Consider the following 17,834-nt stretch of genomic DNA (forward strand, 5'->3'; position numbering starts at 1 on the left):
CATTTTCAGATTTTTTGTACAAAAAATAGAAGGTTTTGCTGCATGTGACAATTCAAATTTACAAAAACAAAACAAAACAATTTTTTTTGACCTTTTTCATTACTAATACATACACTTTAATTAAAAAGTGGCAGTTTGAGTGTTCTTTAAATATTGGCTAATTTGGTAAATGGCTTTCTGTGTTTTTTTTTTGTCTGTTTGCCACCTCTTTAAAGCTTTTTTTGTTTGGTTTTTAATACAAGTAAGACTTTTTAACCTGTTAGAAAGTTTACACAACAAGACGGGTTCAGAAACTTCTGCCCAACTCTTTGCCTTTCTGTTCATCTGCTAATATGAACAGATCTGAGCTCAAATGAAGCAATCTTTGAGTTTAGTAAGCCGCTTATTTAAAAAGTTATGTTAAATACTTTTTTTTTAAGTGCTTACAAAACGTTTTAGGAGATGAAAAATGTAAAAATTACCTTAGTTTGTTGATGAGGATGTACAATTCTGCTGCTGGAGTATTAGGAAAAAACTTTTGGGGTCTTTATGCAAAAAATAAAACATGTAGCGACATACATCTGTTTCAACTATATTGAAACACTCCCTTAAAAAGGCAGCATGATATTGCTTTACTGCAAAATGTAATTTTTTTCTAAATGAAATGTTATTTCGTACAGCAGCCTGGTTTATTTTGTTGAAAGGCTTATAAAATCTGCAAAACATGTTAACAAAAGTCTAATCACAATATCTGAAATAGCAGCACCAACAATCTCAACAGCAAATACTTGCAGCTGACAAACACACACACACAATATCTGCAGCACCTGTTTGAGGGGAGTGAGCTGACAGGTAAACTCTGAGGGGAAATCACATGCTCACTGGCTCCTGTCTAATGACAAAATAGACCTTTGAGAGAAACATTTTCTTCTTTTATTGATTACTTTCCAGTTCATTTCATTCCCAAAGATACCACGTCTCATTTGACCTTTGCACGCATCATATGTAAATTTGTGTACAGCCTTTCTTTAAACCAAAAAAGAAAAAAAAAGGCACAATATATTAACAAATGCAGACATTTGCATCAGAGCTGGGTTTTAAACATTTCCCATGTAAGTACTGTATGTGCTTAGAAAATGCTACACCAACTCATCAAATCCACTGAATAATTTTCTTTTTTAAAGTAGTTAACTTTCCTATAACTTTTTAATGTAAAAAATAATAACTGCAATACTAATAGTTTGTGTGTTCAGTTCCGTAAATCAATAGTTATTGATAACAGTTTTTTTAACCAATTAAAAAGTTTATCAATTAATTTTAGATAAATTAGTTGATATTTAATGGAGTTTCAATCAGAAATAAAGCAGATAAGACAGTTGGGCAGTAAAATACAGTTTTCTTTAGCATCAACCATATGGGTTAATGATTTGCAAACATTTTGAAGACCAAAAAAACATTTAAAAAAAAATTAGTGCATTTGTATATTTTACATTTCTTTTTAAATCAGTTTGTTTCTTCATCGTCACTATCAATCTCAATCACCCGAATGGCATATTCATTGTAGTCAAAGGCAGGGAACTTGACAGGGATGTCACTCCACTTGCTGCATTTGCTGATATTTTCCGTATTTATATTAACCACAAAGTTTTTCACCAAAAGACAAGGCAGTTCAATCCCTCGGAACATCATCATCGAACCCCAGGGCTGCAACGAGGGGAGGGGAAAAGAAGTGACGTTTAAAAAAAGCCAACCCAATTACGTTAAAAATGATAAGAGTTACCAATTGATTATAAACAAATCAGCTTTAAAGTCCCACTCTAATGAAAATGATGTTTTTGGTGTTTTTAAGATGTTCTTGTAGCATTTTTTTTTATGGTGGAGGAAATATATAGACAATTAGGATTAAAATTGCATTTTTTCATTCAAATCGATTAGAATAAATAGGCTCAAAAATGCTGTTGGAAAAAGCTTGTAGGTGTGGTGTAAAAGCTATTACGGTTAGCCACAACCTCCCTGCCTCACTCCATTCTGATGCATGGCCTCTAGATCCATCAACGTCTTTGTGTTCCTCGTCTTGGCAGGCATCTGGCTTAATACGGCTGAATAACTACAATATTGTTCGCCATTTGTGCTGCACCATTAATGTTATGTAGCTAGCGGGAGAGCATGTAAACAGATGGATGATGGGATGTGGAGGCAAGGTTACTCCACGCCAACAGTAAGCCTCAGAGGTGAATTTTTAATGAATTACTGCTGCTCTGCAGAAACTATGTCCTCGAAAATGCCACAGGTTGGCTTGACGTTTGGCTAAAAATGGCATAATGATAATTAAAAGACCACTGGAAACACTTTCACAATAGATGAAAAGATGGTCGGAGTGGGACTTTAAAAAGTGATGCCAGGGATGTTTGCTCACCTGACCACAGTCCTTGCAGGCTATAATGCCATTGGTCTCATAATCCACAAGTCGTTCTTGCAGAGAAGAATTTTCTCTCTGTATGAATAATTTCCTGTTCAAAACAATTATAATTCACATTAAATCTAGTTAGTAAAAAGAAACAAACCAAATCAATACTTCAAATTGCTTTCATTACCTAAAGTCCACTGTGGCGTTGACTCTGTGCATGTCTTCAATGATACTGATGTCTTCTCCAGTGCAGACTTGTTTGTTGCAGTGCCTACAGCTGAACTTCACTGCAGCTGGGTTCACATTCTTCATGACTTTTTTGTTCTGTCGGTTTTGTCTCACTCTGTTTTCCATTATAGCCTGCAGCTGATAGTCTGTAATCTGAATAACAGAAGAATAAAACACTTTTCTTACCGCAATACGAGTTTCCCTCCCACTGAAAATGCTTTATTGTTTGGACAAACCTGCTTGTCATAGTCTGCTTGACTTAAAGCTTTGATTTTCTCAATAGCTTTATGCATCATATCCTCGCGATGCTCGTTGACGCACTCCTTCTCAGCTACTCCGGAGTTCTTGACATCGACCACAGTGTAAGTGCTGTCCTCAGCTCTTCCTCTGCCTTGGGACTATGCCAACAACAAAGCAACCATCCACTGTTAGATTTCACATTCAAGAAATACATTTTTTGAATGTTATTAACATTTTTATTTAAAGATTGGTTAAAACTGCAATAAAATGGATTTGTTTCAATCCATGAGAATTGTTGGGGTTTTAAACAGTGGCCCTAAAGTGCAAATCACATCAACAAATCACTCAACGCAATATTACAACACAGTTGTCTTAACAGGCTTCACTTATTGTGAAAAAAATCAAATCAGTTATAAAATACAATAGCTGATTGGTAAACTAAACAAAACAGACTAAGCTAAACTGGGCATCCCTGAAGAAAAAACTTTAGAAATGTCCACATGAAGAAGGGGATCCTCTCCCAGGACGGACAGGCAATGTACCAGAACTCTTAGAGAAGAATTAGCTTATCTAACTCTACAACTACATATTTGAATAGTGTAGCAGATGGGCTTTATCCAGATGGAACTGGGGGACAGCCGGGGCCATGAGACGAGCCAGAGGTGAGGTCCACAGCAAAGACAGGAGCACAGACGAGCCTGTGGCATGGCAATGTCTGTCTTTAAGCTTCTGGCCACAGCCACAGCAAAAGTTCAGTGATTGCTAGCTCAACTCTTTACCACAGTTCGAGTAAAACACCCTTCAGCTATCCCTCTTCTTCAAAACTCAAACGTCATCATCAAATCAACCTTTCCGATTTCTTATTTTGTTAACATTTCCTATCAATTTCTGGAAATTATTATGAGGTTCTTTTTAAAGTTATGGATTCTGAAATTGTTTTTGATTTCTAACATTTTTAAAATTACTTTTTAAATTGTCGTTGCTATCTTTAATCTCTACAGACCTTGCATCAACAAGCAGGGTTATTACATTTTGGGTTATATTACCACAGTAGTTAATTCTGCTTAACTGAGGCCCTGTGACTTTGTGTAGAGGGTTAGCACAAATATTAGCTCCAGTCTTAAGACATTATCATGTTTTTACTTGTACTGGAAACGTACTAAAGTGAAGTAACAAGCTTCCATTCAGAGAAAAACAAACTGTCTGTTTTAAAAGCTAGAGGAAAAACTGCCCAAAAAATCTACATACATTTAAAAAAATGACATAGAAGTGTCATTAAACAGAGTTGACATCACCTGGATCATAGCAATCTCATTGGTGACGTGTCCATATCGGATGACAAAATTGCACGCTGGTATGTCCAAACCTTCTTCTGCCACAGTTGTTGCAACCAACAAGTTTACTTCACCAGTACTGAATTTCTTCAACACGTCCTTTTGCTCTGCCTGTAAAAACACAATTATTGTTACTTTTAGGAGGGAGTTTAAAAACAAGTACTATCTAAAAAGGTGTTGGTATAGTACTTTGTGTACACTCACCGCAGTCATTGGTTTAACATCGCTCTGGTCTCCTCCTCCAATCACATATGCTGGTTTGATTCCAATGTCATCAAACTTTGGATTTTCTTGAATCCACTGATTTAGAGTAATGGCGCTGTGGCGCGTTTTGGTGAAAATGATTCCTCTGGCCTGCTTCCTGCTGCTGAACTCCTTCAGGATTTCAGTTCTCAGCTTGGACAGGCTTTCATTTTCATACTCTGGATTCTTTGCCAGACTTTCCAGCTCTTTCTTATTTTCTAAAAAAATAAGGTTTTCAAAAGTGTGAAGTTAAAATCTTATAAATTTCTCCCAGACATGACACTTATATGATTTTTTTCTTCTTTATTATGCATTTTTGGCTGCTGCAACTTATACTCTGGAGCAATTTACTGTACAATCTGAAATATACTGTACTAACAATATTGTTTTTTAATCTTAAAAACAAAATAAAAGTGCTTTTTTAACTGTAAAAAAGAAAAGAGTGCAATCAAAGAGTGCAATGTATTGCTGATAAATGAAATGAGCAAAAAAAAAGAAGTCAACAGTACCTTTAAACAGATTGAACAGAAATCTCTCTGTGTCTGTTATTTGTATGTTTTGCTCCTCATCTGGAGCACTTTTCTTCTTATACTGCTCTTCATAGTAATTGTTCAGGAGGCTGAGGGCGTCGTGCATTCGAATGGTGTTGCGGAGAATCAGGCCGTTATTGTACTGACGAAGGTATTCAGCACAAACTCGCACTTTCTGATCTCCCTCTCTAGCAGCTAAAATGGTTAAAAAAGGAGTTTTGTCAATTTATTTTTACATTGACAAATTTTGCAAGATATATATATATATTATTAAGATATTGAATTATGAAAACTGTGTACATTTTGCACCGATAAAAAATGTAAATATAAATAATTTCTAGCATTTAGAAACAGTTTTTCCATATTAATTAAACTTGCCTTATTGAACTAATAAAAAAAGGTGTTTTTGAAATGTTTTAATAACAATTAAAAGACAGAGAAATAAACATGAACTCACCCTGTCTTTCTTTCTGAACAGACCACTGTTCATACACCTGAGTGCCCAGGTCGCCAGTGGGGTTCAGTTCGGCGTGACGATGAATTTCATGCATGATTCTTTTGATCACATCACCAAAGGGATCCTGAAAGTCACATGTGGTTGTAGGCAGAAAAGCACTTCACTAAAAACAACTGGTAATCTGCGTTTCTATATCAAAAATGACAGCCATCCTGAAAATCCGGGCTTTGATACAAACATACTTGTTTTTTGTCTTCAACAGTCTGAATAGATTTTCTTGGTTCCCTTTTGAAATCCCTGAGGCTCCTTGTCATGATTTGGGAAGCATCTAGGTTTGCACAAATCTAGAAAAGAACCAAGCATTGGCAAAGTTAAAAGTGGAGCAGGCTATTACTGCCCGAGGTTTGAGTCTAACTGAGTTAAAACCACATTGGTCCTTTTTTTAAACTCTGTGGCAATGGGAAACTTTAGAGCTTGGCCCAAATAGCGAGTTCCAAAGCGATTAAGAGAAAAATCAGGCAGCAAAAGGAACTTTAAGCCACTAACTAACAACATAAGGAAAAGTTATTTTCTGATTATAAATTCTCGCTTTTGTATGAATCTTTAATCACATTAAGAAAGAGTCGAAACATGTTTTTGCTATTTTGCTTTAAGAATTGATTTAGTATTTTTTTCTCCCACAATAGTGCACATACGGACATTTATATATGCAAAAAAAGCTGACAGTATTACTTGGAGTATGTGCTCCTTGGCTTTCTCCAACCTTGCGGCTCGTCCAACCCCTGGCGAGGCGGTCAGACCCAGGATCTGAGGGAGGGGCACAATCTCCTTCTGTTCCTTTTTGAGTTTTTTGTTCTTGTGTTTCTGCTTCAGATATCGCATCATTATGTGGTTGTAGGCCTCTCCCTTCTGAGTGTGGTGGCACTCGTCAATTATCATTAGTGACAGATCTGCGTGCACACATGGCAAAACAATATCCACTTAAAAAGATACACATCATAAATGTTGAAAGCAGATTGGGTGAACTACAATTTTTTTTGTAGTTTATCCCCAGAAAGGGGACAAAAGCATTGAGTGGCAGCTTGATGTATTGAGGGTGATAAAAGCTCTCTTGTGAATTTGATCATTCGCACACTGATTGCTCAAACAGGCAGACAGCCTGGACACCAGTAGTACAAAAAAAGAAAAGGTGCATGCTTTCAGGCGTTTCAACAAACAGCATATGCTCCTCTGTGATGGATATTCCACCTTAGACTTGTGCATGCCAACAGCAGAGTCGGAAGAGTGACAAGATCCTGTCAGGGGAAAAGCAGCCTTGATTCATCTGGGCAGCTTTACTTTCCAGAATACGTCAAAGTTGGAAGTTAAGATCAGGACAAATTGGAGCTTAAGGTTAAAAAACACTAAGTAGGGTTGTTTTCTCAATACTTGCTTTTCCCAATAATCACTAAAGGGATTTTCAACATTTCAGTCAGAAAATCTCAGGTCTCTAAACTCTTTCTTTAGCTGGGTTTGCAACATTCGCATCAACATTATACAAATCTTTTAAACTACTTTTTAAACCTCTAACCTGAAAAAGAAGATATATTTTATCATACTTTATCTTCACTTTAGCTGTAGCTTTCCAATCACCTGAGAACCTCTTGATCTCCCACACTCCAACAAAGCAACAAAGCTCTCTTTTCTTTTTCAGCTTTCACCACTTGCTCTGGATCCTCTCATCCATCTTCCTCCAAAATATCTCCTTCTCTTCTTGCTCACATTCTACCTGGGAGGCACAACCACTGCCAACATTCACCACCACACCTTCAACTTTCAGTTTCAGACTCAACTTATCTTTTCAGACCATTTTCAGCTAATTTCTCCATTGGGATCACTCCTTCTCTCCTACTCTTCTCTTTCCATCCACACCACAACAAAACAGCTCGAACCTGCTCGCAATCTACAAGCTTTGCTACTTCTCCATCTGGTCTCTTGAACACATAGGATATTCATCTTTCTTCTTCCCATCATGTTGGCCAAGTCTTTAGATTTCCCAGTATAAGTTCCTGTAGGTCAGAAACTCTTGTCTTTCCTTTTCTCTTCTTGCCTACAAACATACCTCCCTCCTCTCCACTGGATTCCTGTAGGTCAGCAATGGTCATCATTGTTAACCTGCGCCATGACTGATCTGCCATGAAAGATGTTGGTTTATTTGCAGGACCGGCTTTGGTTCTAATGCCCTTCCTGACATGACCCACTGCATTTCCTCTGACTTTGGACCGGCTCACATAAGCACTGGATTGTGCCCCCTTGTGGTTGCATTACACTCTACTCAGCCGCTTCTGTAATAGATTTGCGGGTTCAATTATTTTTGTTTATGGTATAGATTATTTTTGACATGACTCTCGAAAAGAAAGACTTCTTTTATATTTGAATATTTAGATGAACAAAAAAAAGAGCTTATTTGTGAGCACTAAGTCAACTGGGAATGAAAACTCAGGGTGTGTCCAAATTCAAGGGTTGCATCCTTCAATGGCCAGGTCCTTCGTCGAGCGGGTAGGCCGGATGGTAACGGCTGTGAATTTGGACGATAATTCCTTTAGATAATTCCAGCTGCTACATTGACGAATGTCCTGTCGCCTAGCAACCGTGAGTCCCGAACAGAGAGGAGTAGTGAACCAGGCATGGAGCTCAAAATTTCCCTGGTTTATTTGATCTAACTTTTAATCTTGGAGGTGTAATTATAAAAAGGAGTAATTATTTCCAACTCCGGGTCCTGCTTTAAAGTCCGCCAGGTTTGGTCGCAATGCCTCTTGGGATATGGACAGCGTACTGTAAAACGATACACTAAACCAATCCTTGAAATCAGGTAAAAGAAGGATGTATTTGTTGGCCGCATTTAAAGGAGTCGTTGAATTTGGAAAGCACTTGTCGCGGCGCTGTTACATAAACACCCTGCAAATGCAGCCCGGGAAGAACGCACCCCTCGAATTTGGACACGGTCTCTGTCTTTTGACCCACTGTCCATCATTGGATTTCACTGAAGGCTTTGGGGCTGAACAAGTATGTTAATAAAGATAAAAGATGAAACAACAATCTGAGAGCTGAATAAACATCTCCTGGAGAGCAGGACAAATCTTCATACCGCTCAGCTTCACTCCTTCATCCACTCCACTGGTTGCTCTTTCCAAGTAGTTTTCCAGAATCTGGGCTGTGCAAATGATGATGTCATTTCTTTGCACAATCTTGGCAAAAGAGATCTTCAGCTGGGAGTCTCCACTGACTCTTTCCACTTTGTACGAATGCTTCAGATAGGGAGTGAACTCTTTGGTGTAATGCTGCTCAACCAGGGGAACCTAAGGGACACATTATGCACGCAAGGTTATGAAGCTGACACAGCAACTGCATTGTTTTTAAAGAAACTCTATTTATTTCTAGCCCAGCCTTAGCTATAAATGCATGTTGCTTTCTTTGCTTTAAGACAGGGCTTCTAATTAGTTCAGCAATGATGAAAGGGATTTTGAGGCTTGTTGTTTAGAGAACAGAGCAGCCATGCTCAACTGCAAAACAACAATTAAAACGTATGGGTTTGCCCTTTTAAGCTCCTATGTAAATTATTCTAGTACAATACCGTCTCTACTATAATTCTTTTAAGAGAAAGGAGACAGTTTTACAGCTGGAAAACTTTTTATTCAGATGGGAGTCATTTGTTTTTTTTTGTCTTCCAGCTCACAGCAGATTCCTTACGTGTGGTATACGAAGTGCAGGGGTGTGTGCAAACTTAAAGAAATGGAATTCACAGCAGGCTGACCCTTGTGTGTAAATCCAGTATATTCTTTGGGACTGAAATGTAAAACCCCTTAAATCAGAAATCAGTACCTTGTTCACCAGGACAACCACCTTCCCTAATTTCCCCTCCGCCCTCCTGAGGTCCAGATGTTCTTTGGTAATGTAGACCGCGACTCTGGTTTTACCACTTCCTGTCGGGAGGCATATGATGATGTTTTTTCCCTCCAAGGCAGGTTTTGCGACTTCCATCTGATAATCCCAAAGAGAGATCTCAGCTTTTTCTGGGGAGCTGGGCTCTCCTGCAGCAGCAGAGGCGCTTCCATCTGTGGGGGAGAGAACATATTTTTAAAGAAATTCTGGTAGAATAAAACAAAAAACCTTCACATTGTGGTTTTAAAGTTTTGATGGAATGTCTTAAAGCTGCAAAATAGCACACATGCAATCCATTAACAGCTCCAAACTATAAGTGTAAAACCAGTTTTTGAAAACTACAGAGCAGAAATTCACTAAATAAACATCCAAGTCCTAAACTAGATGAAATACAAAGAAGTGTCTTAGATAGATTATATAAAAGAAAACTAAAATGTTTCCGATAAACTGAAATCTACATTGTCATAGCAAATCACTTCAGTTTCTTTTTCCTTTCTGAAGCAACAGTTTAGGTTTTCTTTTACAGCACATGTAACATGATCCACCTTAGTCAAAGTTGAAACTGCCAGCAGGCTATGACTCATTCGTCCTCTCTAAACTCTTAAAGGCCCTATATATAATCAACAGAGGCCGGGACTCATGCAGTCTAACTTTAAAGGCCTTATAGTGAACGCATAAGTGCAGCATCATTTTTGCGACTGTTTATAGAGACTCTGCAAAGCTGAGTGGACGTTAAAATGAGTTATAACTGTGTTGTGAACATTTGTCGCCCCCCCACGCTGTGATTTCCTCTTCGAGTTTGGCATTTCCTCTACATTATGAGTTGAAACCCCCCAGAAAGTTATTATTTGCTCTTAGCAGACGGCTTAATTTTCCTCCCAGACTTGACGTGGCAGAGGTTATACTGATGCTTCAAGTCAACCTCATGTGAGGAAATACAAGTCAGTGTTGATGGAGCGATCCAGCGGAGTGGAAGTAAACAGTGGTCCGGGTGGCCCCCTGAACTTGTACCAGCAGCTCTCAAACATGAGAAAAACATGTATTTTTCCCAGTAACATCTGTGGTTGGTTTAATTAGTGGAAATGCGCTTGGTATAAATTTAAATGCCATTTCCTGTCTAAAAGACACAAACGTGTACCTCATTTGTGTAACTGATTTTTTAGGTCATCCCTATACTGGAAACTAGCACATTAACTTGAACTGAACCCACTGCAATACGATGGGGGCGGGCGTGTTGTTTAATGATAAGGAGAAAATCCTCACAGTAATCAAAGTTTTTATAGATTTTGCCGGCATCATCCTCTGGCTGATACGTTCCAGAGATTTAAGACAAGATCACACCTGGTTTGTGTCTGCACTGATCTTTTTAGATCTAAAACTATTCTGCAGGATGACTGTAGGTAAATGAGTCTCACCTGGCTGGGAACGCTCCTCATTCTGCAGCAGGTCAGGATCTGAATAGAGATCTGGAAACAAATGATATCAGGGGTCATAGGTCATCAGTCCTTACAAGAAGCTGTTTGTTCTGTTTTCTAAATAACAGAATGAATCAAAGTATTTAGCTGCAGACACACCCATTAAATATATAATGTTATGTAAATGTGGGTGTGGCTCTGTTGGACTTTGACTGCTTTGTCATGATGTTTTTCAGTGGTACTTAAAAATAGAATAGCACATCAAAACCTGCAGATTCTTCCTGAATCTCCTGGATTCCATTACTTTCTTTTGCTTGAGGACTCTCTTCTCCTGCAGGTTCACTCTGTGCAGGCTCATGTTTCGGTGAAGGAGGCTCCTCATCTTTTCCTAAAAAAAAAGATAAAAGCTATGGCAACTTGACCAGTGATTTTATAATTCATTGATAAGATTGTAAATTCAAACACACGGAAAATTGCAGACACGGACAACGTTCCTCTATCCAGAAAAAAAAAATCCCTCACAGATCCATATGATTGCTTTTGAGCATTCTAATTTGTGAAAGAATGAGTTTCTCTCATGAGCTTGGGGCTTGGTGAATTACAGTGGGACAGGATCAATGTAACAAGTGCAGTAGGAAGTTTTCACCTATTCCACAGTCAACTGTCGGGGGTTTTGAAAGGAACATGTGCTCTCTGGAGTGACACATATCACTTCTCCATCAGTCTGATGGAGGAGAAAGACACCTGTCTGCATAACCCTCCGTTTAAATGTTTAAAGTAGGAAATTTGGTGAAGGGAGGATCATGGTGTGGGTTGTTTATCAGGAAATGGACTCAGTCCGTATATTTTCAATCAGAGAGTATTCTTAGAGATTCCATGCTCCTCAACCATTGACTGTATGAGCTCTGGACTGAAAGTGGTTTACTTCCAGTTTAAAAAAAGGCCCAGATTTAGCCAGCCCACTTTGGGATGAAAGTACTGTATCTGGGGGTAGGGTGGGGGTGTTAGGGATGGGTGTGGTGGGAGTTTGAGGTGCAATATCCTTTCAAGCCTGTAAAATGCATAGAAAATCATTCTACCATCATATCAATTAATTTATACAACTATAGATTTTCTCTTTTGATATATTTAAAATGTCTTACAAGTCTTACAAGTGACACTACCCTCTGCATTTGCCAGACTTGGGACATGTACAAGCAGGACACTGGTTTGTGCCCTGTTGCGGCTGAATTTTTAGTTTTTTCCCCCTTTTATGTCGGTCTGACTATTTGTCTCTCTCTGTTTGTCCATCCTTAGCATTTTTTTTGGTCTTTTATTCATTCATCTTCTAAACCGTTTTTCCCTTTCGGGGTAACGGTGTGGGTACCGGATGTTCTCGGGTTGCCGGATGTTCTCAGGGTCCTTCGGGGTCCTTCCAATGAGTTATATCACTAGAGGAGACATCACGTGGTTCCTCATGGGAGGAGAGCACCGCCATCTTGGTGAGGTCAAGGTTTGAAGACCAAACCACTTTTTATAACATTTAATAAAGAGCTCTGTTTTTACTTTCAATCACTTCATTATATGAAAAAGAAGAATGGCTTGAAATTGCTTAGTTTTGTTCAGAAATACAAACTTCACGAGTACCCCTAACTTAACTAGTATTAGACTATTTAGATTTTTTCTATGTTCCTTTATTTTATTTTACTTATGTTTTTATTTATTTGTGTGTTATGTTCATTGTTTCTTTTTTTCCCCTCTATTCTTTATTTTCTATGTTAATATGTTATGTTTGGCAATGGTGACTGATCTTCGACGCAATATTCATTACATTGTTATTGTTCGTTGTGAACGTTAATGTCATTGTTAATGTATGATACCGCAATTGTCAATAAAGTTTTTTAAAAAAATTAGCGATGTTAACTCATTGGTCGTGGCAACTTACAGCCAATCAAATAGTGTGACGTCATCATTGGTCGAAGGACCCCGAAGGACCCCGAGAACATCCGGCAACCCGAGAACATTCGGTACCCACAACGGGGCTGTCGGAGCCTATCCCAGCCACTTGTGGGCGAAGGCAGGAGACACCCTGGAGAGTTCGCCAGTCTGTATTTTATTCTATTTGTACGTTTTTTGTGTCATTTTTGGCCGGTTGTGTTTTGTGGTTATATTTTTTGTAGTTTTTATTTCTTTAGTAAGTTGTGGCTTTTTGTGGGCCATCACATTTGTGTGTGTGTGTGAGGCACACACTAAATTTAGGGGGCATTGGCCCCCTTGCTCATGCCTTTATCCGGCCCTGCTCTGAAGCTCACCTGGTAGTCTACCAGTCAACTCGCAGTACACTGCACGTTCCTCAGCTCTCAGCAGAACCTGAAGGAACTCCGAGAACCAAGGCGGTCGTCGTCTTATGATCCTTTTGAGAAGTTCTTGGGCTCCCCTCCCGTTTCCGTAGTTGTTAGTCTCCGCTAAAATCTAAACAGTAACAGCAGGTGAGCCTCAGTGCGCACGTCACGGGGCCACCTGTCATCACGTGACAACAACATCTGAAACCCATAGAAGCAGATGTAAAAGTGACTTACTCTCTCTTTATCGTCGGCGGTGAGCAGCTCATCAGAAAAACAGAGTTCACAGACGACTGTTGTCTTCATCCCCGCCAGACTGGGAGCCAGAAGCCGGATCAGCTCCACGTACATGTCATTCTCAGCCTCCTCTTCTGGCCTCGGAGGTTTCGTTAAGTAATCGGCCGCGAGCTCCGAGCCTCCGTGAGACAAGGCGTCAATGAAGGCCCGGAACCATCCTTCATTATGAGGCCCTTTAATCACAGTGTCTATGAGCAAATCTGCCGCTGCCCTGTCACCGTCGGTGATCAGCTTCTGCTTGATCTGATCTTTAGGCTCCTGGTCGAGAAAGTGTAAATAAGGCAAAACCTGGTCCACGGCTATTATGCCTTTCAGCTTGAACCTGACGCCGTCAATAAGGTGCTCGTGTCCTTCATCTGCTTCAGATGCCATGACGGATCTCCTGGATGGCCGAGAGGTCCTCTGAGCGACTGGAGTCAAAGTTCCTTCACCTGCAGGTTTTAATAATGACTCCCTGCTGGGAAATCCCAGGAAACGTCATTTCTTTCACTTTCGTTTTCCCAAAAGAAGAAGCAATACCTTTAAAGACCACCAGATGGCACTACTGCCACACGTAACTAGACATCTGACTTTGTCAACGTAGTTCTAAGTAAAACAAACAAAAACCTAAAAACAAAACACAATTATAGAGAGACTACATTTTGGATTTTTAGTGTCCTAATTTTCTACAAGGTATTAATGAAATTAGTCGTTGTTGGCTGTAAAGGCACACTTCTGTAAGAACTCAAGTACAATCTAAAAAGTTATTTGGAAACTGAAACTATGAAATTATTCTGGACACCACCTAAAAAAATAAAACATCAATATTAATAATAATAACAAACACAAGCAGATTAGAATTTTAGCAACTTAATTAACTAATGTTATATTTTCAAAGTAAGCAGTGTATGGTCGGCTTATATTATGCCTTAAATAATTTGTTTTTGGAATGTTTGAACCTTCAAGTGTGAAAAGGACACATTCAAACAAGTGATAAAATAACATGTTTTAATGAAGATTTAAAAAGAAAAAAAATGTCTAAATTTTCTTGTAGATTTAAGTCCCTCCTGTAAAGCAGAGATTGAGTACCTGGCTTGTTTATAGGGCACAAATCATAATGCCAGGATCTGAGACTGAATGCAGGTGCATTAGGGTACATCATGTATATCTGGGGATCTACTTTCAGATTTGGACTTCCAGTAATAATTCTGTTTTAAGATCAGAATAGTTCAAGTTTGGTTAAAACATTTATTACAAAGATTAAAACGTGGTTTTTGAAAATGTTTTGACAGGTTTTTCTAATATAAAATTTAAAAATAGTCTAGTTGAAAATGAAAAAAAAGTTATATATTATAAATAAAAAAATAAATGTAAATATGTCCAAGATCAGTGTTGACACCAGTGCAATGTTTGTTAAAAATCTTAGCTATAAAATATTGATATTAGTTATTGCAACATTAAATCATTGTGAGCCTTAGCTTCTGAAAACCCAAGTGACCTATAAAAGTATGGCAGGCTGAAAGTGCCATTATTTAATAATTAAAGAAACTAATACATCATTTACCAGTAATAATGTAAATTTTGTAGGTTAAAAAGTTTTTCAAACACAAAATAGCTTTTCAAAAACATATTTTTTTAAATTCTCCACTGGAAAAATACCCCAAAATGACTGTGGTTTCATTTATTGCTTCAGGAGTTTCAAAACAAGTTTATGCACAACTTTATTATTACAGAATCTCTCATAAAACGCATTTTTTCAAAAAACAAAAAAGACTGTTTACATCTTGCATTGAGATGTATTTACAGTCACACCATTTTTTTTACCCTTTATGTACATCACGGTGAAACTTCATAGGGAAAGTATTTATTGATACATGTCAAATTTTACTTCTTAAAATTAAATGTTTGGATTGTATAGGCACAAGACCTAACAAAAACTTGTGATTTATTCCCTCATCCTTATTTACAAAGAGATCAAATCATTTTGTATCATCTTGTTATATATAAGACTCATAGACAGTATAAATTTACTTGAATTATTAATGATATATATTATGTTATGAATAATTCTTAATTTTTTCATTTAAACAAGGGAATAATTCTTGAGTTTCTTTATTTTTGAGGGTGTGGTTGAGTCATAGTCAGTTGGATTTATTGTTTTGGTCATCACTATTATCTTTAAATAGTCCCCCTTAAACGCTGGAAATAAATAATAAATTCTCCATTGAAATAATTGCATTTTAGATCATTTAAGCAAAAACAAAAAACAAACAAAAAAAACATCTTTACAGTAAAAAAAGTAAATCTCATATCTGTTTTAGATGCATATTTACACACAAGCATTTCGTCTGCTCCATTTTTATATATAAGAGAAAAATGTCAGAGGTCCGACTTTAGGAAAACTGCAGAAGTCCTGCAATCTGCATGTTGCATTTGCACAAACAAGCATGTATGATGTGTGTGATGAATGCTGTACAGTAGATGGACATCAGGGGTTGAAGTAGTAATGCACATCATGGAAAGACAATTACTATACTGATATCGTAGTGTATATTGCAGTCCAATTGTCCATAAACCCTGAGTCACACTTCAGAGAAGACAGGCAAGCAAACAGATAAAAAAACTCTCCTCACCCTTTTGTCAAAATATTGTGTACTCCAGATCTTGCAGAGAATTGTTTGCACATGTAACCTACACCTTTAATGCACTGCAACATCAGTTACATCTGTGAGCAGAGCAGCAAATTTACGGTTCCCAAAGTCCTGATTGCTGTGCAGCAGTTACATAAGCTGGAAGAAAAATGTCTGTGGTTGTTTTCCTGTTGTAAAAAAGTCAGGTTCTCATAACTCAGCTGATGGCAACGAGGACACAAAGCAGAGCGGGGCCCTACTTTTGGCTCCCATCCTTGTTCCGTTGTCTCAGGCTGCTCAGGTCAGCAGCTGGAACAACCATCTGTGCTCGCTGGCTTGCCAGCAGACCTTGAAAACAGTGATAGACTGTCACCATTCAGCGCTCATGATCTGCAGTCCAAACTTCCATCTTTTCTTGCCTGACTCAGATCTTCAACACACTGAGTGATCAACCAGCAATCTGACAGTGAGTACGACTGTGGATAGTTTACTCCCGTTTTCTTCTACCAGCACCTGGTTTTATATAGGTAACCTATATTTATGATCTTCTGCTGATGCTTTCTTTTTCTTTCTAAACAAAAGAGCCTAACTGCTGACTAGCTGGTAATAATAGTTTTCTTTTCCAGATTTTGTCCTCAAATAAAGTTATCGTGTTAAACTGCTGTTACTCTCACCCTTTCTATCTATCAGATGGGTCGAGCGTCACAGCTAAGCGTGCAAGACCACAAATCTTTTTATATCTTCCTGGACAGATGACAATTATGCTGTTAATTGCGTGCTGGGGAGTCAGCCAGCTCAAGAATCACATTTCGGGATGAGTCTGTCTCCAACTGTTTTCAGCCAATTCCACATGTTCTACAGGAAACCGATCCTGGGTCGCTGCTGGATAAAAGCAGCCCGTCTCCCAGCTGCTAAGAAGCTGGTTCTCTCTGTGTGAGGTATAGCTGCATGCAGCTCGTCTTGTTCAGAGAAGGGAGAGCAGAGGCTCGTCTTTCTGATTGTCAGAGGTTTTTTTTTCTGAATATAGTGAGGAAATCTAACTGTACGACAAGCCACCCGGCTTGATGGCTGTCTCCAGTCTGAACTCTGAAGACATTGAAAAGCTGCATCTTAGTTATATTAAAAACAAACGGACAAATACATAAATGAATAGACACAAAGCCCAATCGAAACAGGATGTCAGTTATGTTTGTCAAATCCTAGCACAACTAAGTGAAGCCCTGTTACCAGCATCCCTGAATTTAAGTAGAAACTGTAACTTGATAGTAATATTCTCAGAAAGCTTACACATATGGGTATCTCCATGCACATACAGTATTAACAACGACTGATGATGAAAGTGGATCTTGGTTTAACATAGATAAGGTATGAAGTTTGCTGCAGCTGTTTGGCTCCCCGTGAAGTCTGTTTTCTTAACATGTACACCAGAAGAAAATCTCTATTCCATAACAAAGCCACTTTAAACAGGCAATACAGATGGCTGTACCAGCATGCTCATACATATCAAAAAGGTGCTACTCAGAAATAACAGTATAGTAACCTCAGAGTTAGAGGAAGGCGCTATTGATTGGACTACAACCTTGGAAATTCTGGCTCTGACACTGGTCTCTGCTGGCCAATGACGTTGTGGTCGGGGTCGGAGGGTGTCGCGGAGCAAAAGAAGGAAGATGAGCTTTCAGCTGGAAGAGGGATCAATGCAGTTTGTTGCTGTGGATCTGTATGTCTCTGCTCAAAAAATGCTGCAAGGCTGCCATCAGGGGGTGCGCTCACGACGGCTGAGCTGCACACAGAGTCTTTGGATTCCTGAATTGTGCTCTCCAGTTTCTGGCTGGGGCCCTATTGACAAGAATGTC

The 17,834-nt window shown here is 38.6% G+C and overlaps 2 protein-coding genes across 3 annotated transcripts in view; both read right to left on the bottom strand.

Moving 5' to 3' along the window:
• Positions 1 to 889: 889 nt before the first annotated feature.
• Positions 890 to 13,867, bottom strand: ifih1 (interferon induced with helicase C domain 1). 2 transcript variants are annotated; one of them, XM_020712909.2, is made up of 16 exons: positions 13,313 to 13,867; positions 13,046 to 13,205; positions 11,059 to 11,142; positions 10,755 to 10,805; positions 9,280 to 9,512; positions 8,546 to 8,756; positions 6,151 to 6,368; positions 5,661 to 5,762; positions 5,419 to 5,542; positions 4,941 to 5,156; positions 4,393 to 4,649; positions 4,150 to 4,299; positions 2,851 to 3,012; positions 2,574 to 2,767; positions 2,396 to 2,489; positions 890 to 1,683 (listed from the first exon to the last, which is right to left on the bottom strand). In XM_020712909.2, exons 1-16 carry the CDS (start codon positions 13,742 to 13,744, stop codon positions 1,483 to 1,485), a joined length of 2,889 nt encoding a protein of 962 aa, XP_020568568.1. In that variant the 5' UTR covers positions 13,745 to 13,867; the 3' UTR covers positions 890 to 1,482. The 2 variants fall into 2 exon arrangements, with proteins under 2 accessions (XP_020568568.1, XP_004081944.1); XM_004081896.4 differs by having other exon boundaries at positions 11,023 to 11,142; positions 13,313 to 13,866.
• Positions 13,868 to 15,017: 1,150 nt separating this feature from the next.
• The window catches only part of LOC101175693 (potassium voltage-gated channel subfamily H member 7), a 43,813-nt gene continuing 40,996 nt past the window's right edge, over positions 15,018 to 17,834 (bottom strand). Inside the window, exon 15 of the mRNA XM_011489738.3 lies at positions 15,018 to 17,817. Within this exon, the coding sequence (XP_011488040.1) occupies positions 17,554 to 17,817 (264 nt within the window). The 3' untranslated portion in view covers positions 15,018 to 17,553. The remainder of the gene's footprint in view (positions 17,818 to 17,834) is intronic.

Source organism: Oryzias latipes, chromosome 21 (assembly GCF_002234675.1).
Source record: "Oryzias latipes chromosome 21, ASM223467v1".
Taxonomy (NCBI): domain Eukaryota; kingdom Metazoa; phylum Chordata; class Actinopteri; order Beloniformes; family Adrianichthyidae; genus Oryzias; species Oryzias latipes.